The sequence below is a fragment of the Ovis canadensis genome, chromosome 13 (assembly GCF_042477335.2).
Source record: "Ovis canadensis isolate MfBH-ARS-UI-01 breed Bighorn chromosome 13, ARS-UI_OviCan_v2, whole genome shotgun sequence".
In the NCBI taxonomy this organism is placed as follows: domain Eukaryota; kingdom Metazoa; phylum Chordata; class Mammalia; order Artiodactyla; family Bovidae; genus Ovis; species Ovis canadensis.
In genome coordinates this window covers 88905916-88932453 of record NC_091257.1, presented here as the reverse complement: position 1 = coordinate 88932453, position 26538 = coordinate 88905916, and the positions used below count along the sequence as shown (strand labels likewise).

At 53.4% G+C, this 26538-nt stretch overlaps 2 protein-coding genes across 4 annotated transcripts; one reads left to right on the top strand and one right to left on the bottom strand.

Moving 5' to 3' along the window:
* Positions 1-1236: 1236 nt before the first annotated feature.
* RBPJL (recombination signal binding protein for immunoglobulin kappa J region like) lies at positions 1237-10472 on the bottom strand. 3 transcript variants are annotated; one of them, XM_069547004.1, is made up of 11 exons: positions 10140-10472; positions 8718-8885; positions 7242-7312; positions 6944-7059; positions 6466-6640; positions 4502-4639; positions 3987-4096; positions 3551-3703; positions 2302-2457; positions 2055-2158; positions 1237-1948 (listed from the first exon to the last, which is right to left on the bottom strand). In XM_069547004.1, the coding sequence occupies exons 4-11, from the start codon at positions 7016-7018 to the stop codon at positions 1672-1674; spliced, it is 1188 nt and encodes a 395-aa protein (XP_069403105.1). In that variant the 5' UTR covers positions 7019-7059; positions 7242-7312; positions 8718-8885; positions 10140-10472; the 3' UTR covers positions 1237-1671. The 3 variants fall into 3 exon arrangements, with proteins under 3 accessions (XP_069403105.1, XP_069403104.1, XP_069403106.1); XM_069547003.1 differs by having other exon boundaries at positions 3922-4076; positions 10140-10432; XM_069547005.1 differs by having other exon boundaries at positions 8718-8849; positions 10140-10354.
* Positions 9785-24896, top strand: MATN4 (matrilin 4). Its single transcript, XM_069547002.1, has 10 exons — positions 9785-10216; positions 12408-12520; positions 13222-13791; positions 14916-15038; positions 18015-18137; positions 18231-18353; positions 20256-20669; positions 20771-20923; positions 24318-24425; positions 24508-24896. Exons 1-10 carry the CDS (start codon positions 10068-10070, stop codon positions 24564-24566), a joined length of 1935 nt encoding a protein of 644 aa, XP_069403103.1. The 5' UTR covers positions 9785-10067; the 3' UTR covers positions 24567-24896.
* The last annotated feature ends 1642 nt before the right edge of the window (positions 24897-26538 follow it).

Below are 26538 nucleotides of genomic sequence, written 5' to 3'. Positions count from 1 at the left end.
AAGACTCTGAACAAGCTTCTCTTTCCCATCCTTGTGGGTTTCAGTCCGCTGATGGCAGAGAACGGAACTTAGCCAAGACTTTGAGGACTCTAAGAGCAAAGCCCATTTTGCCCCCTTGGGAAATATCAGCTTCTTCTTTTTCATGGGGGTTTCTATGTTCTGGGGAAAGCATCTCAGGAAATGAACTTAGAGCTTAAAGAAAGTCCCAGAGGGGTGAGAGCCCTTGACCCACATTTCAGACCAGTTCTCCCCTTTTGGCACCCCCAGGGGCTGGTACAATAGTTGGCACCTATGATATCTGTGTCATGGTTTCCATAGCCCGAGTCAGGACCCTCCCTGTGGGGCACACATTTGGCTGAGGGTGGAGAGTCTAGGCAGTGATAAATTGCAATTTTATCCCTGGGCTCCAAAGAAGCTACTCTTTCTTGGCTATTGCCCAGCAGATCCCATGAGTTCTGCCTAGAGTTGTCCTGGGCAAGTTTTGTTTTGGGTCTTGTGGTTGCCCCTGGGCCTGCGTAGAGGCAGCAGGTGGTCCCCAGAGCAGGGACAGGGGCTCTGGGATGCTGGCTACCTCTGAACCCCCATTGCTCCTCCAGGAAGTATCACAAGTGAGCTATCTGCTCCACCACACGTGTGGTCCTCTACTCTGCGTATATGTGGGGGGAAGCACACTGGGGCACCTCTCTCTGGGAGCAGGTGGGTCATAAAGATCAGACTCTGCCCTGGCTGGGAGGTGATGCCAACACAGCAAAGCAATCTCCGACCCTAAGGACTGACTGCATCTTACTGGGCCTGCGAAAGAAATGCCTGGGTAGACAATTAAGATGGCAAGACCTGACCACTGCCCCAGTGACCTGCCCAGCCACCAAAGTTGTGGACCAGAGGGCAAACATCTGCATGGGTACTGTGCCTGGCTCCAGCCAGAAAAAGACTAAGGAAAGGACCGAGCTTTGTATTGCAGGGTGGAAACCAGCACTCCAGGACAGGTTCCCCATGCTCCAGAAGGGACTTGGTGCTTGGAGTGGGACCCAATGTTCCAGGCAGGACCTGGTGCTTCAGGGCCAGCAGGGCAAGCGTGAGACCATGCCCCATGTGTGTGAAATACTACCCGTTTCTTCTTTCAGGGAAGACACAGCTGCCTGGAGGGTCACTGCTCTAGGCTAGGCTTTTCACAATGTGTGAAACTGTATGCCAGACCCAGAGTGATGGAGAGAAACAAAGATGCAGGGACACGGATGCACAAAGAAGAGAGATCTACAGGAAACTCCCTGGCGGTCCAGGGACTAAGACTCTGCACTTCCATCGCATGGGGGACGGGTTCCATTCCTGGTCTGGGAATTAAGATCCCACAGGCCACGTGGCATCGCCAAAAACAGAAAACAAAAAAACTATAGTTACTGCGGGAGAGAGGGTGTGAGAGTGAAAAAGACAATGACAGAGAAAACCACACTCCTGACCGGATACAAAGGGCGCATCACTCAGGCGGAGTCTTCCTATACGGAAAAGGACGAGGGAGTAACCGGTGTAAGACCCGCAGGGCCAGGTTTCTAGGGCGAGAGCTTTCTGCAAGTCGGCCTAAAGCTTTCACTTCCGCAGCACAGAGGCGGAGGGCAGGGCTCAGGACCCAGAAAACCGGCCCCCGGCCAGGTCTCAGCGTCCAGGCCGCTCCTCCTACGTCTGGATGAAGAGGTGGAAGTTGGTGCGCGTGAACTCGTGATGGATGCTCTCCAGGAGCGCGTCGGCGTCAGCGGCGGGCGCCGCCGGGGCGCCCGGGGCCCCCGGCCGCGCGCTGTACTCGGGCGTGTAGGTGAAGGAGAAGGCGCTGGGGTAGAAAAGGCCGTCGGTGCGCACGAGGCTCACGGGCACTGTGATGGGTGTGCGCAGCCAGCGCCAGTCGCTGCCGAAGACGGCTACGTCGGGCACCACGCACACCAGGGACCGCGGGCTCCTGGGGGTGGGGCATCGAGGTCAGGGCAGCAGCGATGCTGATGGCGTGCACCCCACTCCCCACCAGCCCCGTTCTCTGGGAGACAGGGAAACCCCCAGCCCTATACCTGTACATGGTTTCGGCCTCCACGTCCCCGAACCACACTTTGAGCCCCGCGTGGAAGTTCTCACCGTGGAGCTCCAGGGTGGCCACGTCGCCCCCGCCACTCAGCTGGGGAAGGGTAAGACCAAGGGGTGTGGGAGAAGCGGGGGGCGCGGGGTGGCGAGCTGAGAGCTCGCAGCTCTCCCTCACCTGCACTCCCACCCGGCCCAGGGCAGTCACGCCCGCCAGCGCCCCGCAGCGCCCGGATTCACCTCGAGGGTGCTGATGAGCGGCACGGGAGTGACCGGCTCCCGGGTGCACGCCAGGCTGGTGCTGAAGGAGAATTCCACCGACTCGGTGCCGATGATGGTCCAGCAAGAGTTGTCGTTGAGCAGCGCTCTGTTGGCCTCCTTGGGGCAGGGGGAGGCCTGAGGGGAGACCCCAGGGGATGGAGAAGAAGCTGCTGCCATGGCGGCCTTCAACGCATCCAGCCGGCGCAGTGCCGGGGCTTCCGCATTCCTAATGTTCCAGCCCTGGGCTCTGCGGTTTACCTGCCCTGCGAGCTGGAACCAAACCTAATCTCTATTTAGAGTTACCTCAGCTCGCTGGACTAGCAGGTTTCTAAAGATCTATGTTCTTAGAATTCTAGAATTCCATTAAAAAAAAAAAACAGAAAAGAAAAACGTTGTGCAATCCTGTGCCCTAAACATTCCAACACTTTAAAATGCTTTTGCAAGGATTATTGCTCAATAATAATGTGATTTTCTACGTATTATGATTTTATCTCAACATTCCATGATACTGTTCTTTGTATTGCTTAATAATAATAGCAATTTTTCATATTTGACAATCTTATGTCTTAACAGTCCATGATTCATCTTTACTCAGTAATACTCAAAAGTTAGTTAAGTCGCTCAGTCGTGTCCGACTCTTTGTGACCCGGTGGACTGTAGCCCACCAGGCTCCTCCATCCATGGGATTCTCCAGGCAAGAATACTGGAGTGGGTTGCCATTTCCTTCCCCAGGGGATCTTCCCAACCCAGGGATTGAACCCAGGTCTCCCACATTGCAGGCAGACACTTTAACCTCTGAGCCACCAGCCAAAACTACTATTTATTATTGATTTTTATCTACATTCTACAATTTTTTTTTCTTAACCCCGTGCCTCCAGGCTTGTGGGATCTTAGTTCTCAGACCAGAGATGGAACCCCGGCTCCCTGCGGTGGAAGTGCAGAGTCCTAACCACTGGACCACCAGGGAATTCCCCTACAATTTTATATCACAACATTCTATGACTTTAATAGCCTTTGGGAAGGAGCATTGCTCAATGCTACTATTACTATTCTTTTCTACATTCTCTGATTCTATCTTGATAGTCTTCATGTCTAACATTCCATAGGAGGCAGTGTTGCTTGGTGAGCAGCAACCACGATGGTCATGATAATGGTGATCTTATATCCTACTGTTCTTTGCAGTTCTGATTTTCTGGGATGCTTGGTGCCAAGAGTCTCTGCTTCTCACCTGAAACTGCACCACCTTCTCTGTAGCGAGACATAAGTAGGTGCCTCCTCCTCCTGGAGGACCACCGGGAAACTGGAATGCACACTTGTGGAGTTGGGAGATGGGCTCATCCACGTCAAGGAGGGCACACTGTTTGGCTACTTTGCGGATGATCTATGGCAGAAGTGTGGGGGAGGTGTCACAGCAGGGTGCCTGGGTGCCCACAGGCTGCCCTCCCAGCCAGCTCTCTGCTACCCCAATAGCCATGCGGAATGCTGGCATATTGCTGGCATATCCGCGCCCCCACCATGACAGCTCTTAACCTCCACACAGTCTCACAAACGCTGAGTGTCCCCAGTGAGGATAGGGGTCATCATGCTTTGGGTGCTCACCCTCAGCCCTTCCCTTGTGGATGGATCTGGGGTGACCCGTCCAGTCGTGCCCTCCCTTCCCATACCATCGGAGGTAGGGTGATGCCCGTGACCGTGCAGACGAGCTGCACCAGGGAGCCGTAGCGGACGTAGCCCTCTCGAGGCGGGAAGTCCCCCTGGGAACAGTGTTCATCAGCTGAGGAATAAACAGAAGGCAGGAGGGCTTCAGGGGTCCTACGCTTCTGTCCCAAATCCTCTGCCTCTGGCTCCATCTCGCGTCACACATGGGTCTTATGGGCAGGGTTGGCACACAGGGAGGTGGCTCAGGCTGAAAATTCTCAGCCTGGAGAAACCCCTTGTGGCCCATCCTTAAGAATGCCTGTGCTCTGGGGGCAGGGGCTGAGCTGGGGGAAGGAGCTGGATGCTGGAGTCAGAGTAGCTGGGTTCAGTTACCGACTCATTAGGATTTTTGACAAGTCTTTTGGTGTCTGTAAGCCTTGGTTCCATGGGGCAACATTTACTTCCGTGGATGAGTTGTGGTGAAGATTAAATAAGTGAATGCATGTGAAGTGCCCAGCCCCAGGCCTGCTAGTGGGATTACCCAGGTGGAGAGTGAAGGCAGCCCATTGGCGTGCACTGGCCACAAAGTCCCCGTCCTCCACAGAGAGGTAGCGCGTGGAGACCGTCTGGGAGCGCAGGCGGTTGAAGAGGGAGACCTTCGAGCCGGAGGATATGCACACTGTAAGGGGAGGTGGAGTCAGTGCCCGGGCGGTGCTTGGCCCCTTGGAATTGCCAGTTCCCACCCTCTGTCTCCTGAGCCAATCTGGCTCAAATTCCCAGACACACTAGCCATTGTCTCATGGCTACTTATCCAGCACCTGCTATAATCCTGCTTCTATACCTCTGTCTGGTCCTTTTCGCTGCCTGGGCACGAAAAATAGAATGTTATCAAGTAGTTACTAAATGCCTGCTTGGTGGCCTGCCCTACGCTGGGTGCCGGGCACCAAAGGGTGAATTAGACCTAGTTTTGCTCTGGAGGAGTTCACAGTCTCAGAGTGGGGACCAGGAATAAATAGAAACTTTCAGTAGGATGTAGTAAGGGCTGGATGGATTTCAGAAGGCTTCCTGGAGGAGGTTATACTCTCAGCTGGGGAGGACGAGGTAGGTAGGAGTTGCTCAGAAGACTGTATAAGCAAAAGGCATGTGGTGTGAAATGTCTATTTCTATGGTTTATTGATCTCTTTTGGCCTTTAGCACAGATTCAGAGCCACCATTCTGCTTTCTGATTGGATTTTGAGCCCCTGGGGAGAAAGCACTGGGGCATCACCTATTCTTCCCTCACAGTACCAGGCATACTGTGGGTGCTTAATGTATACTTCACCCAAGTTCCCATCCACTATCATAATGATGATAGCTAACGTTCACTTTTTTCAGGTACTGTTTTAAATGCTGAGCATGAGTTAGCTCTTTTGCTTCTCAACAACCGTCTGCAGTAGATAATATTATCTTTACTCAAGAGAACAACTCCCTCAGGATCACACAGCTAGCCAGCAGCAGAGCCAGGATTCAAACCCAGGCCACCTCGCTCCAGAATCTGCACTTAAAACCGTCATACTATACCACCTAACCATTCCCTGGCCCTGTCCTCACACCAGTGGCCAGCCAGAACACTACCTGAATCTGAGACATCCTTCAGCATTTTTAACAGAAAATAACAAGGTGCGGGGTGGGAGCGGGCTTGAGTCACATCAACTCAAGTTCAAATGCTGGCTGGACCACTTTTCCAGCTGGGCAGACCTAAGCAAGTCATTTGGAAGGTGATGGGCCCCAATATTTCCTTTTTCTTTTCCTTTTTTCTGGTCCCACTGAGTGGCATACAGGACCTTAGGATTCACCAACCAGGGATCAAGCCTGAGTCCCCTACAGTGGAACCATAGTCTTAACCATTGGACTGCCAGGGAAGTCCAAGCCCGGAACATTTCTTAAACGAATGGATGGATGTTCCGCGTCTCATTTTCCTCACCTACCACTCACCTTACAAGGATGAGCATCCAACAGGGTGATGAATGTACATGCCTGCCAAGAAAGGCCCCTTTGGCCCAGCTTCTCCCTTCCATCTTCCAGGGAGGGTGATGGTGTTATTGTCATTCAGGCTTTTTTCCCCTGTATTGTCAAACCCATTAGCCCCGGGGTTTATCACTTGGCATCCAGGGCAGTACTTATCTCCAACTGTCTCTTTGATCAGCTATGTGTGTCTCTCTCCTGCTAGGCTAGGCTGTTCCTCCAGAACAGACACTTGCAAGGCACATCAGGCACTGAATAAATATTTTTAACTGAATTTCCTCTGCCTTTTTATATTTTGTCTTTAGTTCAGCATCTGCTAGCTATTTTGGGGACCCTTAACCTCAAATTGGATACCTAAGCCACACCCACTTATCCAGACCGGGCCCCGCTTTCGGCTCAGACTCCCAGGCCTCTCCCCCTCCCCCTTCCCAAATCAAGCCGTTTGCAGACCTGGGGCACCTCCCCAAGCCCGCCCCGCGGCCAGGCCCCGCCCCCGCTCACGGTCGGTGTTTTTCAGCGACTGTTTCTTCTGCGAGGGCTTGGAGATGACCTTGATGAGGCGGCTGTGGAAGGTGCCCAGCTCCCGGCCGCCTCGGAGCATGAGCCGCAACACCAGTCGGAAGTGCTTCCTCTTGTCTGCGTCCGAGATGTACAGAGTCTTGGCGCAACTGAATTCCTACCGGGTTCGCGGGGACGGGGTAGTCTCATCGCAGCCCTAAGTCCCGGGATGAGCCCACCACCCCCAGTTACCTGACGCCCGCCCCGTTGGACGTGACATGACACGTCCAAGCTCTTGGGCTCAGCCTCAACCTGATCTCTCCGCATCCCCACCTATCTTTTGGCTCCTGCAGGGGGAGTTGAAGGAGCCCCCTCCCCTCTCCGGTCCCCTCCAAGGGAGAAGTGAGGATGGGAGAAGGAATCGCAGCCCCCCCCCCCCCACACACACACACACCGCCCCCCTCCTGCCATGCGCTCTCACCCTGGAGTCGGGCTGCTCTTCGAAATTCAACTTCTGCGTCTCGGCGGCGCTGCCGGACGCGCCGTCTAGTCCCATGTAACCGCACACCAGGGGCCCAGTCTCCCCTGCCTGGTGGGCTGCAAAGGGATGCGAGCGGGCTCTGGAAGCACTCAGATGTCAGCCAGGCAAGCTTAGTTCTCGCCGCCAGAGGGCGCGGCGAGACTGCGCCTGAGAACCGCCCCGCTCCCGGGCCCTGCAGAGTGAGTGGCTGGTCCCCTTATAAACCGAGCCGCCCGGCCACCCTGGAGTCCGCCCTCACCTTGGCCCGGCACTGGCTTCACCCTCCAGCCGGGACCTGCGAGGTAGACACAGGGCGGCGGGCAGAAGAACCTGCGGAGACATGTAAGCGCCGGACTCGTATATCCATCTCCACTTTAGTGTCCTTTGAGGCATCTCAAAGATAGCAGAAAGCCAACGGAATCCTTGATTCCTCCTCCATCTCCCCAGGTTTCTCCGCGACTGTGAACCTCATTAATACTCGAATCTTTCTTTTCTTTTTTTCACATTCCTCACTCAATCCATCAGTAAGTCCTATCCACCACCTTTAAAACATATTCAGAATCCATTGACTTCTGACCACCTCCATCTTTGTCCCAACTGCCATCAATTTGTCTGGATCACTGCATCAGCCTCCCATTGGTCTCTCTGCTCCCACCCCTACCGCTTCGACCTGTTTTTCACACAACAGCCAAATGGGGTTTTGCCTTTTTTTTTTTTAAGGTATGTTGCTTATCTTAAAATCCTCCAGTGGTTTAAATTCAAAGTACTTACATGATCTGGCCCCTGCTTACTTTTCCAACTTCACTTCCTATGATGACCCCTCTTCTCTAATTCCAGCCACCCTGACTTCTTTTGGCCTGGAACAGGCCAAGTTAGTACCAAGTGAGTCAAGGTCTTTGCATTTTTCATTGCTTCTAATTAAAACATGCTCCCCCCAGACTTTCTCATGTCTGGCTCCATTTTCACATTTAAGTCTTAGTTCAGATTTCACCGCCTCAAAAGGCCTTCCTACCATCTTGACCTTGCTAGCTAAATACACCCCTGCCCCTCAGTTTCTATCACCTTGCCCTATTCTGTTTCCCTTCTAGCTCTCATCACCATCTGGGAGCATCTTCTTCACTGATTTGTGAGGTGTTTATTGTCCGTCTCTCTCACACTAGAGCAAAGATGCCACAAAGGCAGTCATCGTGTCTATCTTGTCCAACTGTGTGCTGGGTGCCCAGCAGTGCCAGAGAGCCTGACGCATGATAAGCACAAAGTAGGCAGTTGTGGAATGAAAGAATGAATGAATGGGTGAATGAGTGAATGGGGACTGTAGATTCACAGGGTGGTTCTGTAACAGATCAAAGTCGGGGCTGATGGTGACTGAGGGAAAAAGGCTGCTGATTGGCTAAGAGTGGAGCCCTGAGTCCTCTCCAGGTTCTGTGTGTGGTGAGCGTGCATATGCGTGCTCAGTCATGTCTCACTCCTTGCGACCCCATATACTGTAATCCGCCAGGCTCCTCTGTCCATGGAATTTTCCAGGCCAAAAAATACTGAATTGAGCTGCCATTTCCTTCTCCAGGGGATCGTCCCGACCCAGGGGTCGAACCCATCTCTCTTGTGTCTCCCGCCTTAACAGGTGGACTCTTTACCATCTCCACCACCTGGGAAGCGAAAAGACTCCAAACAGGGAGGGGGACCACAGGGCTAAAGGCGGGCCCTGGGAACCTTGCAGGGTCACCGAAGGACCTACCTCTTCTCATTTCCGTACGATTTCTGGGCCACCTTGGCGTGCAGGATCCGAACCGTCTGCTCGCATTGCTGCTGCAGGCAGCGGCGCACGCCTTCCCTCAGGACCGCGCTGGGCTCCGAGGACGACCTGGGACTGGGTGGGGGCGGGCCGGGCACCCGCAGCAGGGCGCTGAGACCCAAGCGGGCAGATTGAGCAAATGAATGGGGGGAAGGGACCCTCCTAGTTCTGCCCCCTCGGGGTCAAAGAGAAGAAGCCTTAGGCAAGAGAGGCGACTTGAGTGTAAGCTGTGGGCTAAATATTTGGGTGGTATGGTGCTCAGTGAGGTCTTCATGGCGAACACGGGGACCACCCAGGCGCCACTCCGCAGGTCTGGCTCCACGCCCACTGCAGCCTGGAGCCCTGGGGTGAGGCCCCAGCGGCATAAAGCCCTCACTTGTGCCGGCCTTAAGGCGGAGGCTGAGGTTGTAAGGGCGCATGGCTTCCCAGCACCCTTACGGGACCCACCCCGGGGCAGTCCTGATGCGGATGGGGGGTGAGGGGGAGGCGGCGCGGAGAGAGAGGAGGGGAGAGTGGTTGCTGGACCCCGGACCAGAAGAGTGCTCTCTGGCCGGTCAGCAGATGCCTGAAAAAATGGGCGGGCACCCCAAACTGTGTGCCCAGCATCTTGGAATATTTTCGTATTTTTCGGGTTAAAGCAACACTCCCAACCCCATATCTCCCAAGAGAAGGCTTCTATTGCTGTCTCAGCTTTCCTTCCCCTGAACACAGGGCCTGTGCAGGGGGCCAGTCAGGGCCTAAGGGCCTGGGGTCTTCTCCGCCAGGGTGTTTTGATGGGCTAGGATGGCTGGGCCCAGGACCTCAGTAATTGCAGAGAACGTGGAAAGGCGTCCGTGAGGGCAGGATCCGAGGCACCACCAGGTGGGGCCTGGGGAGAGCCATGAAGCCTCAGGCTGCCCTTCTGAACCCTCTATCCCTCCTTGCAGGACCAGAGTCCGGGGCCTCTCTCCACCCCTCGAAGGGGCGGCGGGGTCAAGAGCTCGGCCGCGCCCTCGGAAGCGGGGCCAAGCAGCCAGCGGCCGAGCCAGGCCCCGCTCCGCCCCTTGGGGCTCTCCCCGGGGAAGGGCCTCGGAGGCTTCCAATGCATTCCGGCTGCGGAGAGCGTAGCCGCCCAGCCTCCCGCGGGAGCCCAATTCCCGCCCCGCAGCTCGTGTCTGTGGCTCCAGGGGTGGCGGGAGCAGGGGGCGTCGCGCTGGCCCCGCCCCAGCCCTCGGAGGAAGGGGGGTCGCTCCCTGCCAGTGGGAGGGGTCGCAGCCGGCGTTCCCCCTTCCCACCCGTCGGCCCCCGGGTTAAATGCGGCCGCCGCCTCCGCCCGCTCCAGCTGCCCGGCCGTCCCCACCTCGGGCACACTGCCCGTGCCGGTACCTGGTCCAACTGCCGGGGAGGCTCCGCCCGTCGGCTCCGCTCTGCGGCCGCGCCTCTGAGCTGTCCGGCAGGCTCAGGTGAGTCAAAGGGCCTGGGGGTGCCGAGGGGTCTGCGGGGAGCAGGCATCCAGCCAGACCAGGCGCCCGTATTTAGCCGCGGCTGCACCGCCTACGGTGCCCCGTCTGACCTGTAGTGCCCTTCCCCACCTCTGCAGGGCCCTCTCCAAATAGAGTCCCCACGAGTACGGGCGCCAAAACGGAGAAGGGGGACCTTATCCCCAATCTCCTCCCTCTAGGAACCCCCGGCACCCCCTCCCCTCACTAACCCGTTCCCCGGAACGTCCTCGAAGTGTTTATTCTTCAGCCAACTCTTGAGGAATTATTCACAAACCTCTCCTCCCTCGAGAATCCACTTTCTCCATCCTAAGGGCATTTCTTAAAGCAAGGATTAACCCCCTCGAGGAGCTCCGGGTTCTGGGGTCAGTCCTGTCACCTTGCCACGTTGCTGAGTGACCTGGGCAAGACATGACCCTCTCTGGTCCTGGCTCCTTCTTCTCTAGAATGAGGAGGTGGAAGGGTGATGAACTTGGACGCAAGCCCTATTTTGACTTTCTAGGATTGGGTGGAGGTGGGGTGCCAAGCGAGATGTTGGATCAGGCCAAGAGCAGGAGAAGGGGAAACTTAAGATTTAGGGGCCCAGGAGCTTCTGCAGACAGGAACGGATGGGAGGGGCCAAGGTGCCTTGTGCCTGTACCCTCTTGCTCCTCAGGGGTGCTCCCCTGCTGGGCTGTGGCCCACGCCGGAGGAGGCATTCCACACCCGCCCACCTCCAGGAGCGGCTGGCACGTCTGGCCTAGTCACCCTCCCACGACAGGTTCTGCCAGAGGGGTATTTGTTCCTCTACCAACGCTGAGGCAGAGGAGGTGAGGATCCGCAAGTGGGAGGGCGCCTAGAGGGCGCGACAGGCACCCGGCCTTTCTCAGAATAGAACCATTCACGGAATTGGGGAGGGGGCGGGGCTGCGGTTGGATTAGGGGCAGCTGGCCCCCTCTGCCAAGAAACGGAAACAGAAAAATGGCTAGCACAGCTTCAGCAAGGGGCGAGGGGATGGAGTGGAGTAGGGACCCCAGGGAGGGGATGGAAGAAAAAGAGGCGACGCCTAAGGACCAGGTTGCCAGGTCGCTCAGAAGGAAGAACGGCAGCCAGGAGTCCTAGGTTCCTTTGCAGCTCGGCGGGCCACCTTCTTGGGCCTCACTTTTCGCATCTGTACAATGGGAGTCCTTCGTGATTCTCAACGGGCGTCGCCAAGGGCCAAGAGAGAGTGAGCGCTCACCTGCCCCCACGAGGTCCATGGCCGAGTCCGGGGGCGTCCAGTGCCACTGTCCCCGGAGCCCTCCGTGCGCACCTCTGCTCCTCTGCCCTAGCGCCGGATATATTCTACCCCAGCCTTATCTCCAAGGCCCTGGGGCTCCTGGCTCCCTGTTTGCTTTGGGCAGGAGCACCTGCTGGGCAGATGTGGGCTTCCCACGGCCACCTAGCCAACACAGCTAGACCCAAGAGGGCGCCCCCTGGAGACCTTTCCTGAGAGCAGGCGGGAAGGGGCGGCACCAAGTCACAAGTTCATCCGCGTGGTGGGTTTCGGCCAAGGCGACAGCAGGCCTGCATTGGGGCCCTGCCTGTTTGAGTCAAGGGGTGGGGTGGTGGTGGGTGGGAGCACAGCCACACAGAGCTGCCTTGTGTGCAAGGGGGAGGGGGTGAGGTGGGGAATGGCTTCCCTCTGCAAAGAGTCACATGGCTGCTCCTTGGAACCCCATAGGCATAGGATTATATCCTGGAGGAGTCACTTTCTTGCCACACGACTTTGGGTACACGCAGTGAAGTTTCTGAGCCTCTTTCCTCATCTGTACTCTGGAGACAGCAACAGCCTTGGACTCATAGAATTGTTGAGAGGACTCAATAAATGCCACAGTGCATGAAAAGCATTTATCATCGTGCCTGGCACTGAGGAAAGGCCTTTCCTTTTAGATTTTTGTATATTTTAAAATCTACTTTCTATTTATTTACTATTCTGCAGTTCTGAAAAGCAGAATTCCCTGTGTTTCCAGCAAACTCACTGTGATGAAATTTTTTTATAATGAAAATTTTCACCATGCACGAAACTAGAGAGATTAGTAAAATAAACCCATGACCCTCCCCCCCCCCAAATGCCCAACACCTAGAATAAGAGCTCTGTAAGCACTATTGCTTTGATATTTTCCTTCCTCTTCAGGCTCGACACCTCCGTTCTCTGTTGGCTGAGTGCCATGAGGGGGCTTCTATATTCGATGCTGCCCCTGTTGCTGCTCCTTCTCCAGCCTTGGGAAACCCAACTGCAGTTGGCAGGTGAGCCAGGGCCCACCCTCACCAGCAGGTGGGGAAGGGAGCAAAAGCCAGTTCTCCATCTGCAGCCAACTGCACACCAGGGAGAGAAAAGGAAGAGCTTTGGAACTCTAAGGGGTTGAGTTCGAGTTCACAGCTTGGAGGCAGCTAAGTTGGGCTCATGCAGAACTGCCCAGTTGGCGTTTCATTTTTAAAAGTTAATTGGAAAAAAAAAAGGCGATTTTACATTAAAAAAAAAAAAACAATTTGAGGCTTCTCATGAAAAGACTAAAGATCTGCTAACATGGGGTCCTCACGGCTGCAAGGCAATATTTGGTTGGGGCTGCCCACTTCAGGAACCATATGGGCTCTCTGGATGTCCACCGTCCTAACCCCAGTACATTCCCTCCTTTATTTACGTTGCCTGCCTGGCTCCTAGAGCCAGCATTTGAGTTTGCTACATCCCTTTGTCCCCCCTCCGAATGGATAATACCTCCTCAGAGTAGCCCTCAGAGCTGTAGGATAGAGATTCGGTGCAGTCTCCTTCCCCAGGCCCTCAGCAAATGCTGGGCGAGTGGATGGATATAACCTGCATTTGCAAGGTTAATTCTGAGCTGGGCGCTGTTACGCCGAGAGAGCATTGTTCCGCTCTGGGTTTTCCTGGGGGTTCTCCCGGGACGCGAGGCTTTGCTAACCTAAGAGAGCCTTTCCTGATCTCCTCGCAGGTCCCAGGTGCAGTACTGGGCCCCTGGATTTGGTGTTCGTGATTGACAGCTCACGCAGCGTGCGCCCCTTCGAGTTCGAGACTATGCGGCAGTTCCTGGTGGGCCTTCTCCGCAGCTTGGACGTGGGGCCCAACGCCACTCGCGTCGGCGTGATCCAGTATTCGAGTCAAGTGCAGAGCGTCTTCCCGCTCCGAGCCTTCTCGCGCCGCGAGGATATGGAGCGCGCCATCCGCGCTCTAGTGCCGCTGGCGCAGGGCACCATGACCGGGCTGGCGATCCAGTACGCCATGAATGTGGCCTTTAGCGTGGCCGAGGGCGCGCGCCCGCCGGAGGCGCGCGTGCCTCGCGTGGCCGTCATCGTGACCGACGGGCGGCCCCAGGATCGCGTGGCAGAGGTGGCCGCTCAGGCGCGCGCGCGCGGCATCGAGATCTACGCCGTGGGGGTACAGCGCGCCGACGTGGGCTCCCTGCGCGCCATGGCGTCCCCCCCGCTGAACGAGCACGTCTTCCTCGTCGAGTCCTTCGACCTTATCCAGGAGTTCGGCCGGCAGTTCCAGGGCCGGCTGTGTCGTGAGTGAGGGGAGCGCTGGACGGAGTCTCCAACTCTCCCACCGCTGGGATTCCGGTTGCAACCGCAGTGAAATCCCGTCGCCTCCCGGTGGCTCCGCCCATCACCCTTAGCCCCGCCTACCAGCCCCCTGAGTTGCCCTGGCAACTGAGTTCTGTTCAGTTGCTCAGTTGTGTTCGATTCTTTGCGACCCCATGGACTGCAGGACGACAGGCCTCCCCGTCCATCACCAGCTCAAACTCATGGACAGTTTATTCATGTCCATCCATCATGTCCATGGATGCTATCCAACCATCTCATCTTTTGTCGTCCCCTTCTCCTCCCGCCTTCAATCTTTCCCAGCATCAGGATCTTTTCCAATGAGTCAGTGGCCCACTGCGGGTTGTGTTAAATTCCAGCTCTGCCCAGTTTTGCTTAAGGCTTCCCCGCAACAAGGAGCGACGTTTATCGTGCCCACCCACCTTGAAGAACCATGGTGGTTTCCACGGGTTTAATGTCTAACTCCAAAACCTCCCCTTTAAACAAGAAGCACCACCCCTGAGCGCCGTAGCCTTCCTATCCTAGAAGAGCCAAGCCCGGTCCGCATGGACAGGACCCACCCACTCTTGTTCTGGCTCCTCCCACAATGCTGCCAGATGCGTTCTTGTCACACCTTGTCTTTCGCTGCCCTCCTTATAGCTCAGGTGGTAAAGACTCCGCCCTCAATGCTGGTGACCTGGGTTTGATCCCTGAGTTGGGAAGATCCCCTAGAGAAGGGAAAGGCTACCCACTCCAGTATTCTGGCCTGGAGAATTCCATGGACCCAGTCCATGGGGTCGCAAAAAGTTGGACGCGACTTTCGGTTTCACTTGGTCTCTCGACTTCCTCTACTTAACTCCGTGGAGTCCTTCCTTATCCCCCTGACCCATCTGGCTAGGTGCCCAGGTTTTCAGAGCCTACTCACAGGGGCCACTCAGGCCATATATTTTCCCTAAGCCCTCCCCTGGGTCGGCCCCTCTCAAAAGAGTCATATTTCATCTAAAGACATCCTGGAGCACGGGGCCTGCCTCTGACCCCATCCAGCTCTCTCTTGCTGGAGTGTTCTCCCGCTCTGTTCCCTGATGATTCTACTCTTGTATGTCCTCAGGAAAGGACCTGTGTGCTCAGGGGGGACACGGCTGCCAGCACCAGTGTGTCAGCGCCCTGGGCACCTTCCACTGTGCCTGCAACCCTGGCTACCAGCTAGCAGCAGATAACAAGAGCTGTATGGGTGAGAACTACCCCCATCCTACACTTTCCCTGCTCCTGAACCTTCTGCAGCTTCGTATTGACCCAGCATCAGTCCAGTGAGTCTGGCAGGGAGTTTGGAAGTCAAAGTCCAGCTCCCTCACTTTTCAGGTCTAGGAAAGAAAAAGTATCGCTTGGGGTCACACAAGTCCTTGGTGGGACAAGGGCCAGAAGTCTTGACCCCACGGTTAAGTGGACTTTCTGCAATCTTCTCTCCTCCCTCTTTCAGGCACATCTCTTGGTTGGCTCCGAAACACCTCCCAAGCCTTTTCAGAGGCACATCACATCTTTACTGTTTCTGTTATTTAGACACTGTTGGAATTTCCATACATACACCCCCTATATTCCCCATCCATGCTGCTCGTTTCTGCTTCTGCATCTCAGTTCTTTCCCAGCTGCTCACTTGGGCTGCTCTTGCCTCGCCTCTCTGCACCTGCAATCTCTCAAAGCCTGGTTCTTCATTCTTGCCTTCTGAAAAGCGATGACACACAATACTTTGCTCATGCAATTGGAATACCCCCCTCCATGTACAGAATACATGTGTGTCCAGTCCTGTGATCATAATGGCAACTACCATTTACTGGAATGGATTAGTGACAGACTTTATTTTCTTGGGCTCCAAAATCACTGCAGATGGTGACTACAGCCATGAAATTAAAAGATGCTTGCTCCTTGAAAGAAAACCTATGACAAACCTAGACAGCATATTAAAAAGCAGAGATATTACTTTGCCAACAAAGGTCCACTTAATCAAAGTTATGATTATCCCAGTAGTCACATATGGATGTGAGAGTTGAACCATAAAGCAACCTGAGTGCCGAAGAATTAATGCTTTTGAACTGGGGTGCTGGAGAAGACTCTTGAGAGTCCCTTGGATGGCAAGGAAATCCAGCCAGTCATTCCTAAAGAAAATCAGTCCTGAATATTTGTTGGAAGGACTGATGCTGAAGTTCCAATACTTTGGCCACCTGATTCGAAGAACTGACTCATTTGAAAAGACCCTGATGCTGGGAAAGATTGAAGGCAGGAGGAGAAGGGGATGACAGAGGATGAGATGGTTGGTTGACATCACCAACTCAATGGACATGAGTTTGAGCAAGCTGTGGGAGTTGGTGATGGACAGGGAAGCTTGGTGTGCTGCTGTTCATGGGGTCGCAGAGTCGGACATGATTGAGCAACTGAACTGAATTGAACGATTTACTGAATGCCAAGTGAGCATCAGATACTGAACTGAGACTGTTACTATATCATCTCTCAACCTCACAACATTTTGGAAAAAAGAAGTCCTGTGTCTCCAATAATCCAGATGTCAGCTGGGATCTTCTAGTTTTGGGGGCTTAGAAAAGGCTGGCTTGAAACCCTATTTGTAGACCTGTGAACATTCAAAACCTTCCTCAAGATCTCTGGGAATTCCGAGTGCTTACATTCTGGGATCCCCTCTCGCTCTGAGCTTCTACTGAATTCATTTGATTTACAGATTCTCTCTCAGTTTCTCAGTCCATGCATGCTATGCATGTGGATCAGCCTCTTCACTGGTTTACACACTTGTGCACACAAGGGCGTGTGTGTATGTATAAGTTGTGCGTATGTCTATTTTACTAAATAATGGGGGTGGACAGAGATGTGACTTACATCTAAGTGAAGTCAAACATACAGAAAAGAAAACATCCTTTATTTATAAATGAATATTAGGCACCCTCAATTCTGTAAGTGCTTAGTCACCCCCCTATAGGGAATTTATATAGGGATCAACCCATGTTACTCATCTCCACACCATCTCTCTTGTTCTTTTTTTCCCTCTCTCCCTCCCCATCTCTTTTCTAGGAACCCCACAGTCTCACACTTTTATACAGAGCAGCCCATCTTTCTCTAGTCCCTATTCCCCAGTTCAGCTCTAGGCCATCTATACACTGAAATCATTGAGATACTCAGCACTGCGGCAGTTCACCCTCCTTAGAAGGTGGGTGTAAAGAGCAATTGTTCTCTTCCATTCAGGCTTCCCGGTGGCGCTAGTGGTAAAGAATCTGCCTGCCAGTGTAGGAGATGTAAGCGATGTGGGTTCGATCCCTGGGTTGGGAAGATCCCCTGGAGGAGGGCATGACAACCCACTCCAGTATTCTGGCCTGGAGAATCCCATGAACAGAGGAGTCTGGCGGGCTAAAGTCCATGGAGTTGCAAAGAGTTGGAAACAACAGAATGACTTAGCATGCTCACGCGCTCTTCCATCGATGGTATTCCCATTTTGCAGAGGGGGAAATGGAGGCTCAGACAGGTTAAATGGCAGAGCCTGGTCCTCCCCTGTGAATTAATGAGCTCTTGAAGGCAGAAGCCCTGTCTCTTACAACTGTGGAGTCCCATTCTTATTCCTGGCTTAGTAGTGGGCATGCTGGGGCTTGAGCTGGGAGGGCTGCTTGGCTCAGTAGGAAGGAGGCCTCTGCTTGGAGAATCACAGATGCCTGGGTACCACCCCAGACTAATTGAGTCAGAATCTTTAGGGGTTGGGGTCCAGGCATAAGTATTTTTATTTATTTGTGTTTTTTGGCCATGCCCCACGTCGTGTGGGATCTTAAATCCTCAACCAGGGATTGAACCCATACCCCCTGCATTGAGAGTGTAGAGTCTTAACCGCTAGGCCACCAGGGACGTCCCAGGCATAGGTGTTTGTAAAAAGCTCCCAGGCAGTTGTGCTGTCAGGGCTGAGAAGTGCAGCACCGGGGCCCAGGCCGACCTCCCCATTTCCTCAGCCCTCGACCTCTGCACTGAAGGGGACCGTGGCTGTGAGCATCACTGCGTCAGCATCCCTGGCTCCTATTTCTGTCGGTGCCAAGCTGGCTTTGTACTCCAGCAGGACCAGAGGAGCTGCAGGGATGAGCCAGCCCCCCAGCTGGTACCCTATGCTGAGGTCTCTGATGACTCCAGTCAGAACCGCTGTGTGTCTTTGTCTCTTCCTTCCCACCAGCCATTGACCACTGCAGCTTCGGGAACCACAGCTGCCAGCATGACTGTGTTAGCACTTTTGGTGGGCCACAGTGCCGCTGCAGAGAGGGCTATGACTTGCTGCCCGACAGGAGGAGCTGTCAGGGTGAGGAGGGGTCTTCTCCATTTGTGCAGAGCGGCAAGGGGTCTCAGCTGGTGGAGTCCACCCTGGCTCATCCTGACTTATCTCTCCTTTCAGCCCGGGATCTTTGCAATGGCGTGGACCATGGCTGTGAGTTCCAGTGTGTGAGTGAGGGCTTCTCCTACCACTGCGTGTGTCCTGAGGGGCGGCAGCTCCAGGCAGATGGCAAGAGCTGCAGCCGTGAGTGATGGGTGGAAGGGGGCTAATTCTTTCTGCCTCTGCCCCCCTGCCCCATTCTGAGCATCCTTAATTCTTTCCTTGCTGTGACCCATGTGTGTGGTGTAAATGTGTGTATGTTGGTGGTGGTGGAGTTGGAGGCTCTGCCATGCCCTGCCTTTACCTCTTTGCCTTCTACCCTGCTGCCAAAGTTAATTTCAAAAACACTATTTGATCACATTTCTCCCTTGCTCGAAAGCCTTCTGTGGCTCACCAGTGCTTACAAAATAAAGATCAAATGCCTTACCCCTGAGTTTTTCAAATGGTGGGTGTAACCATAGTGGATAACAAAATCAAATTAGTGGGTTACAAGGCAGAATTCTTTTTAAAAAAGAGAGAGAAAATAGAGTTTACTGCATGTATGTAGAAAGAATAAGTATTGTTTCATGAAACTCAGTTTAAATTGTACGTGAGTATAAGGGCAACTGAGCGACTTCACTTTCACTTTTCACTTTCATGCATTGGAGAAGGAAATGGCAACCCACTCCAGTGTTCTTGCCTGGAGAATCTCAGGGACGGGGGAGCCTGCTGGACTGCCATCTATGGGGTCGCACAGAGTCGGACACAACTGAAGTGACTTAGCAGCATAAGGGCATCATGGGCTTATCAGGTGGCGCTACTGATAACTCGCCTGCCAGTCCAGAGGATGTAAGAAACACAGGTTCAGTCCCTGGGTCGAGAAGATCCCTTGGGGAAGGGAGTGGCAACCCACTCCAGTATTCTTGCCTGGAGAATCCCCGTGGACAGAGAAGCCTGGCGGGCTACAGTCGATAGGGTCAAAGAGAGTCAGACACAACTGAAGCAACTTAGCGTGGCATGGCATGGCACATAATTGCATCATAATGCATTATTATTGATATTTTACTGTGACTTGTGGTCAAAATTTTGAAACCACTGCCTTAGGTCATTAAAATATTGCTTCAGCCAACCCCACCATCCTGTCTCCTGCCAAACTTAAACATTTGAGCCGTGCTGGCCAGCCCATTCCCAAACGTGTCGAGGGCTCCTGGCTTCCATGCCTCTACATACATTGCCCCCACCATCTAGAATTGTCCCTTCCTGCCTTGGAGAACTCCTACTCATCCCTGAAGACCAAATCACTTGTCACCACCTCCACGCAGCCTTCCTCAACTCCAGGAAGAATCCTACCTTGCTCCCTGCATGCCCCTGTATTCAAACACTTCCCTTGATGGTCACTAATCGCATATGTGACCGCTCTGCTTCATCTCTGTTTCCTTATGGATCAGGATTATGTTTAATTTATTGTCAAACCTCCCTTGGGGCCTAGCAAGGTCTCTGGCTGAGCACAGGGGAGGCAAAGTGCTCAGAATTCTGTTGGTTAACATAGTAGATGATCGTAAACAGTAGCTACTGTAATGATGATGATGAAAAAGATGCCTGTGCTAAGCACTTGCTTGCTAAGTTGCTTCAGTCATGTCCCACTCTTTGTGACCCGGTGGACTGTAGCCCACCAGCCTCCTTTGTCCATGGGATTTCCAGGCAAGAATATTGGAGTGGGATTTCCAGACAAGAATACTGGAGTGGGTTGCCATGCCCTCCTCCAGGGGATCTTCCCCACCCAGGGATCAAAGCCGAGTCTTTTGCAGCTCCTGTATTGGAGGCAGATTCTTTACCACTGAGCCACTAGGGAAGCCCCATGCTAAGCACTTAATAAATGGCAAAGATGATAAGGATGCCAATGATGATGATGTGATCATTAGTTTTTATTATTTTATCACAGTGCCTGGCATAGGAAGGCGTTCACACATAGTATCTGTTATATAATAAATGTTTGCGAATGAATGAATGAATGAGCAAGTAGCTGCTGCCCGCCCTCACTCCCAGCTCTTCTCCGGTGAGGTGCAGGGTGCCGGGAAGGCCACGTGGACCTGGTTCTGCTCGTTGATGGCTCCAAGAGCGTGCGCCCGCAGAACTTCGAGCTGGTGAAACGCTTCGTGAACCAGATCGTGGACTTCCTGGACGTGTCCCCCGAGGGCACGCGCGTGGGGCTGGTGCAGTTCTCCAGCCGGGTGCGCACGGAGTTCCCGCTGGGCCGCTACGGCACCGCGGCCGAGGTGAAGCAGGCGGTCCTGGCCGTGGAGTACATGGAGCGCGGCACCATGACCGGGCTGGCCCTGCGCCACATGGTGGAGCACAGCTTCTCCGAGGCGCAGGGCGCGCGGCCCCGGGAGCTCAACGTGCCCCGCGTGGGCTTGGTCTTCACCGACGGCCGCTCCCAGGATAACATCTCCGTGTGGGCGGCGCGAGCCAAGGAGGAAGGTGGGCTTGGCGAGGGCCGGGCTGATCTGAGCTTAAGTTGGACGCGGGGAGGCAGCTTTCCTGAAGCCCAGGGCGCCCCCTCTGTTCCCCCGACCCCGCAGGCATCGTCATGTACGCCGTGGGCGTGGGCAAGGCCGTGGAGGAAGAACTGCGAGAAATCGCCTCGGAGCCAGCCGAGCTGCACGTGTCCTACTCGCCGGACTTCAGCACCATGACGCACCTGCTGGAGAACCTCAAAGGCAGCATCTGCCCAGGTGAACGCTGCCGGCTCGGGACCCCGCCCCTTCTCTCACCGCTCGTCCTCCGAGGCCTCCGGGTCCTATTCGCTCCCGCCCCCTTCGCTGAGTGACAGCCGGGGGATGGGCTCGCTGGTCAGAGCCTCCTTACTCAAAGTGTGGTCCCTGGACCGTTGGCAGGGCTGTCACCTGGTAATTTGTTAAAACTGCAGCGTTTTCAGCCCTCTCAAAACCTACTGAATACAATGCTGCACTTTGACAAGACCCTCAGGGGATTAGTACTAAGTTTGCTGCTGCTAAGTCACTTCAGTCGTGTCCGACTCTGTGCGACCCCATAGACGGCAGCCCAGCAGGCTCCCCCGTCCCTGGGATTCTCCAGGCAAGAACACTGGAGTGGGTAGTACTAAGTTTAAGAAGCACAATTCTAAGCGATCTGTTGCCCAAATTAGCGGGAATTCAGAATAATTTGGGGGGGGGTGGATTTTTTTCAAAGGCACGCCCAATTCAGCATTGGTAAGGGGAGCCACATCATAAGTCCGTTTATCTTGCTGGAATTCAGCTTCACAGACCTGGGAAAGGGGCAGGACTGGGCTTGTTTCAAGTACACAAAGATGTGTATTAAATACATGTGTGCCTAGTCGCTCAGTCTTGTCCGGCTCTTTGTGACCCTATGGACTATAACCTGCCAGGCTCTTATGTCCATGCGATTCTCCAGGCAAGAATACTCGAGTAGGTTGCCATTTCCTCCTCCAGGGGATCTTACCCGCCCAGGGATGGAACCCACATCTCTTGCATCAGCAGGTGGATTCTTTACCACTAGCACCATCTGGGAGGCATATTAAATGTATATATCCCATAAATTCAATCCATCTGCTTCATATGGTGCTCAGCTAAGGAAAAGGGGACCAACTCTATTTGTGGAGGGAGGATAGGCTTGAACTTTGTGTACAAGTACCTTTATAGGTAATAGAGGGAATTCCTCAGGGGGTGATTTTTTTTTTTTGTTTTTTACCATAGAGTCTTTAGACTGTAACCCAGGCCTACAATGTGACTTTTCTTTCAGATAAATAGACCCCACTCCAGAGCTAGGTTCAGTAGGGCTATGCTGGGCCTGGACAATCTATGTTTAAAATATCTCTGTATATATGTATATATATTTATGTATATGCATATACATATATACATACACACACACACCTTTCTTCCTCTCCCTCTCTCCAGGCTTATTCTAATAATTAGCGAGGATATTATGGAGACACTGGACTAACTTCTCCTTCAGGGCCCTTCCTGTCCTCTTTTACTCATTCATTTATTTGGCTGTGCTGGGTCTTAGTTGTGGCACGCAGGATCTTTGATTGCAGCATGGGAACTCTTAGTTGTGGCGTGTGGGATCTAATTCCCTGACCAGGGATCAAACCCAGGTCCCCTGCATTGGGAGCACAGAGCCTTAGCCACTGGACCACCAGGGAAGTCCCTAACTCTTATGTCCCCTGCAGTGTGACTTTGGACAAGTCACTTAACCCCCACTTCTCCCTTACCTTTCCTCTTCTGTGATAGGGCAGGGTGCTGGCTGCCCCAGGTTGCCTCTAGTTCTAGAATTCTAACCGAAATCTGGCCTCTGTGATTGAGGATCTCCACCAACCGATGAAGGATGACCTCGGGTAGATCCTCTTCTCTCTCTGGACCTTGGTGTCCCCACCTGCAAAGTTAGGAGCCATTCTGGGGCTGTTATCAATATCACTGATGACGCAACATACAGCAGTTTGCTGAGGGATACAAGACTAAGATATAATTTTTTAATTATAATAGCAACTCTGTATTGAAAGCCAAGTGCCAGGCATTGTGCTGTAGTATTCAAAATGGCACACATTAACAGAATTTAGTGAATCTAAGATATCATCCATTGTAAGAATCACTAATATTTTCTATATTGCTAAGAAAAAAAATAAAGATGCCAGATTTAACTATAAGGCACGTATTTTGATTTCAGAGATGTTGAAATGTGTGAGGAAATAGACTTGAACCAGTGGTTGTTAAACATTAGTGTGCATCAGACGCACCTGGAGGGTTTGACAAAGACAAATTGTTGTCTCCAACCCCAGAGTTTCCAATGTAGTAGGTCTGGAGTAGAATCAGATCATTTGCATTTCTAATAACACCCTAGGTGATGCTGCTGCTGCTGGTCCAGGGACCACACTTGAGAACGACTGATCCCTAAGATGTTGATGTTCACTCTTGCCATCTCCTGTTTGGCCACTTCCAATTTACCTTGACTCATGGACCTAGGGAACCAATGAAATCCACTATAAAGTGTTTACTTGTATCAGTTCTAACGTTTCACCCTCCAATAAACTAGCCACTAGCAACATATGCCCATTTAACTTAAACTACATAATTCACTTCCTCAATCACACTAACCACATTTCAAGTGTTAAATAGCCATCTGTGTGCTACCACACTAACAGATGCTACCATCACCACATAAAGTTTCATTTGGGCCGTATTTCTGTCGACTCTTGCTACTCAAAGTGTGGTCCATGGACCAGCAGCATCAGTACCACTTGGGATCTTACTAGAAATACAGCATCTCTGCTCCTTCCCCATTAAGAATAAGAATCTATCTATCTATCATCTATCTATCTATATCTCTTTATCAATCTATATTTTGTTTTTTGACTGTTCTGTGTGTGTGTGTGTGTGTGTGTGTGTGTGTTTTCTTTCCTGCATCCAGTCTTTCTCTAGTTGTGGAAAGCAGGGGCTACTCTCCAGTTGCCCAGGCTTCTCATTGCAGTGGTTCCTCTTGTAGAGCACAGGCTCCAAGGCGCTCAGGCTTCAGTAGTTCTTGCAGTGCGTGGTCTCAATAGTTGCAACTTGCTGGCTCCAGAGTGCACAGGCTTCAGTAGTTGTTGCATAGAGACTCGAGTTGGTGGTGGTTCACAGGCTTAGTTGCTCCGAGGCATGTGGAATCTTCCTGGACCAGGGATTGGGGATCCGTATCCCCTGCATGGGGCAGGCAGATTCTTATCCACTAGTACCACCAGGGTAGTCCAAGAATCTATATTTTGACAAGATCTCCTAGTGAGTCCAAGGAGCACCAAGGTTTGAGAAACCTTCTGAGATGGGTACCCACATAAGACTCACATGAAAATCACAGAGTCTTCACCACCGCCCAAAGAATAGGTTTTCTCATTGTATCCATTTTTATAGACAATGAATCCATGGCTTAGAAAGGTTGAATGGGTTTTCCAGTATCTCACAGCTGTCGAGCTGGGACTCATCCCAGGTCTGTCTGAATCTCAAACCGGTGCACTCAGCCGCAGGCGGGGTGGAGGGATATCGGGGGGCCTCGGCCAGGGCCGGCAGGTCCTCCTGCAGCTTCTCACTCCCCCGACTGTCTGTGCCCCTCTGGCAGAGGAGGGCATCGGCGCGGGGACAGAGCTTCGGAGCCCCTGCGAATGCGAAAGCATCGTGGAGTTCCAGGGCCGCACGCTGGGGACGCTAGAGAGTCTGTCGCAGAAGCATATCCTTTGGGTCCGGGGGCGCGGGCTGGAGGGGAGACGAAGGGACCCCCGAGAGCCCCGAAGGCTTCCTTAACCTCCCACTGGCCCAGCTGACCGCACGCCTGGAGGATCTGGAGAATCAGCTGGCCACCCAGAAGTGAGGGCCGCGGGTGGCCCGGACCCGGGCGAGGAAAGCGGCCCCGCGGACGGCCCCAGCCCTCTACCCCCGCTCCAGGGGCGCCGTCTGGGCGCCGGGCCCGGACAGAACCTGGGTCCCCCCGGGCTTGGGCTGTCGCGGGGGAGGCGCTGGCGGGCTCCCAGCGTTGCGCTCGAGCTGGGCTCGCCTGGACCAGAAGTCGGACTGCGGGGAGGGATCGGGGGAGGGGATGTGGAAGACGCGTGCTGCGCTCAGTTCTTTGTAGGATTTCTTTTTTTGTTGTTTTCTTTTTCTTAAAAAAAAAAAAAAAAAAAAAGTCTGGTTTCCACGGGGTCGGTGTGTGTGTCTTGCTGTGCCGCCACGGGGAGGGGAGGCCAGACGGAGCGCTCTCCGGCGGCGCCCAGGCGGCGTCTCCTCGGAGAAAGGCGCATTGTGCGGGGGTCGGGCCGGGGGGCAGGGGACTGCGAGCTGCTTCCCCTCGCTGGTTTATTCAGCCGAGAACAGATGGCTCCTTATGCAGGCGGTGGGAAGGGGGCTCCACTGTTACCCTTGGGGTCTGGGCAAGTCTGCCCTCCATCTCTCAGCGGTCAGGCACCTGGCTCTCTGGCTGTGCCCGTCTCCTGGTGTCCCCCCGAGTCTGGCTTAAGGGCTGTTAGAACTGGGCGGAGTTGGGGGGTGAGTGATGAGGAAGCGGGAGGCAGTAATCGGACCTTCTGAAGGGACGGGTTGTGGGGCGGGGGCGGGGGCGCATTGGTGAGTTTCACTCGGATTTTATCTCCCTGTACCAGGTAAGGAGGAGGTGTGTGGGGGTTTTTTTGGGAGGGGCAGCCAGGACGTCTGGCCCAAAGTGGCCTGCACAGCCTCTTCTTCACCCTCTGCTCTCCTCCAAAAAAAACAAAAACAAAATAAAAACTAATCCTCTGTAGGTAAAGAGGGAAACCGGTACAGTCTCCCAAGTGCATGTGAGAAACTGCGAGGATGAAAATGCTTCCAGTCCTAGAGTGATGACAGGCAAATTACTCTGGGTTTGTTTCCTTATGTGTAAAATGGGGATTGAAATAGTCACTCCCAAGGGTGGTGGTGAGAATGGAGGAAATTATTCTAAGGCATCTGACCTTGTGCCTGGTACCTATTAGGCTCTCGATTAATGCAAGCTATGAATAGCTAACATGCTTAGTCTCTGGCATTATTCAAAGCGACTTGCAGGTATTTTCATTTTATCATCACAACCACCTTGTGAGGTAGGAATTTTTGCCTTTATCATTACCAGGAGAAAACTGAGTCAAAGAGAGGTTAAGTCTGCCAGAGTCACATAACGAATAGGAGGCTGAGCCAGTGTATTTTCATTTCCTGTGGCTGCTGTAGCATCATCACAAATTCATTGGCTTAATCATTACAAACATTCTTGGGGTCAGAAGTCTCAAATGGCCTGGCAGGGCTGGAGACTTGGTTCCTTGCCCTTTCCAACTTCTAGAAGCTACCTGAATTCCTTCATCACCTCAGTCTCTGCTTCTGGCATCATGCCTCCTTCTCTAACTTTGACCTTCCTGCCTCCGCTGTATAAGGACACTTGTGATGATCCCGATAATCCATGATAACTTCCCCATCTGAAGTTCTTTATTATCTGCAAACTCTCTTCCTAAAATTTTTTTTTTAAATTATTCATTTGGCTGCTCCCAGTGTTAGTTGCAGCATGTGGGATCTAGTTCCCTGACCAGCAATCGAACCTGAGTCCCCTGCATTGGAAGCACAGAGTCTCAGCCACTGGACCCCCAGGGAAGTCCTTGCAAACTCTCTTTGCCATGTAAGGTAACATATACTCAGGTTCCAGAGATTAGGATATGGACATCTTTGCAGGGGGGCATTATTCTGTCTACCACACAGGGCTTGAAGTCAAGAGGACCAAACTCAGAGCAGGCATTGTGAATCAAACCTATGCCTGGCCCCTCACTGGGCCTGGTGAGGAGGGAGAAGGA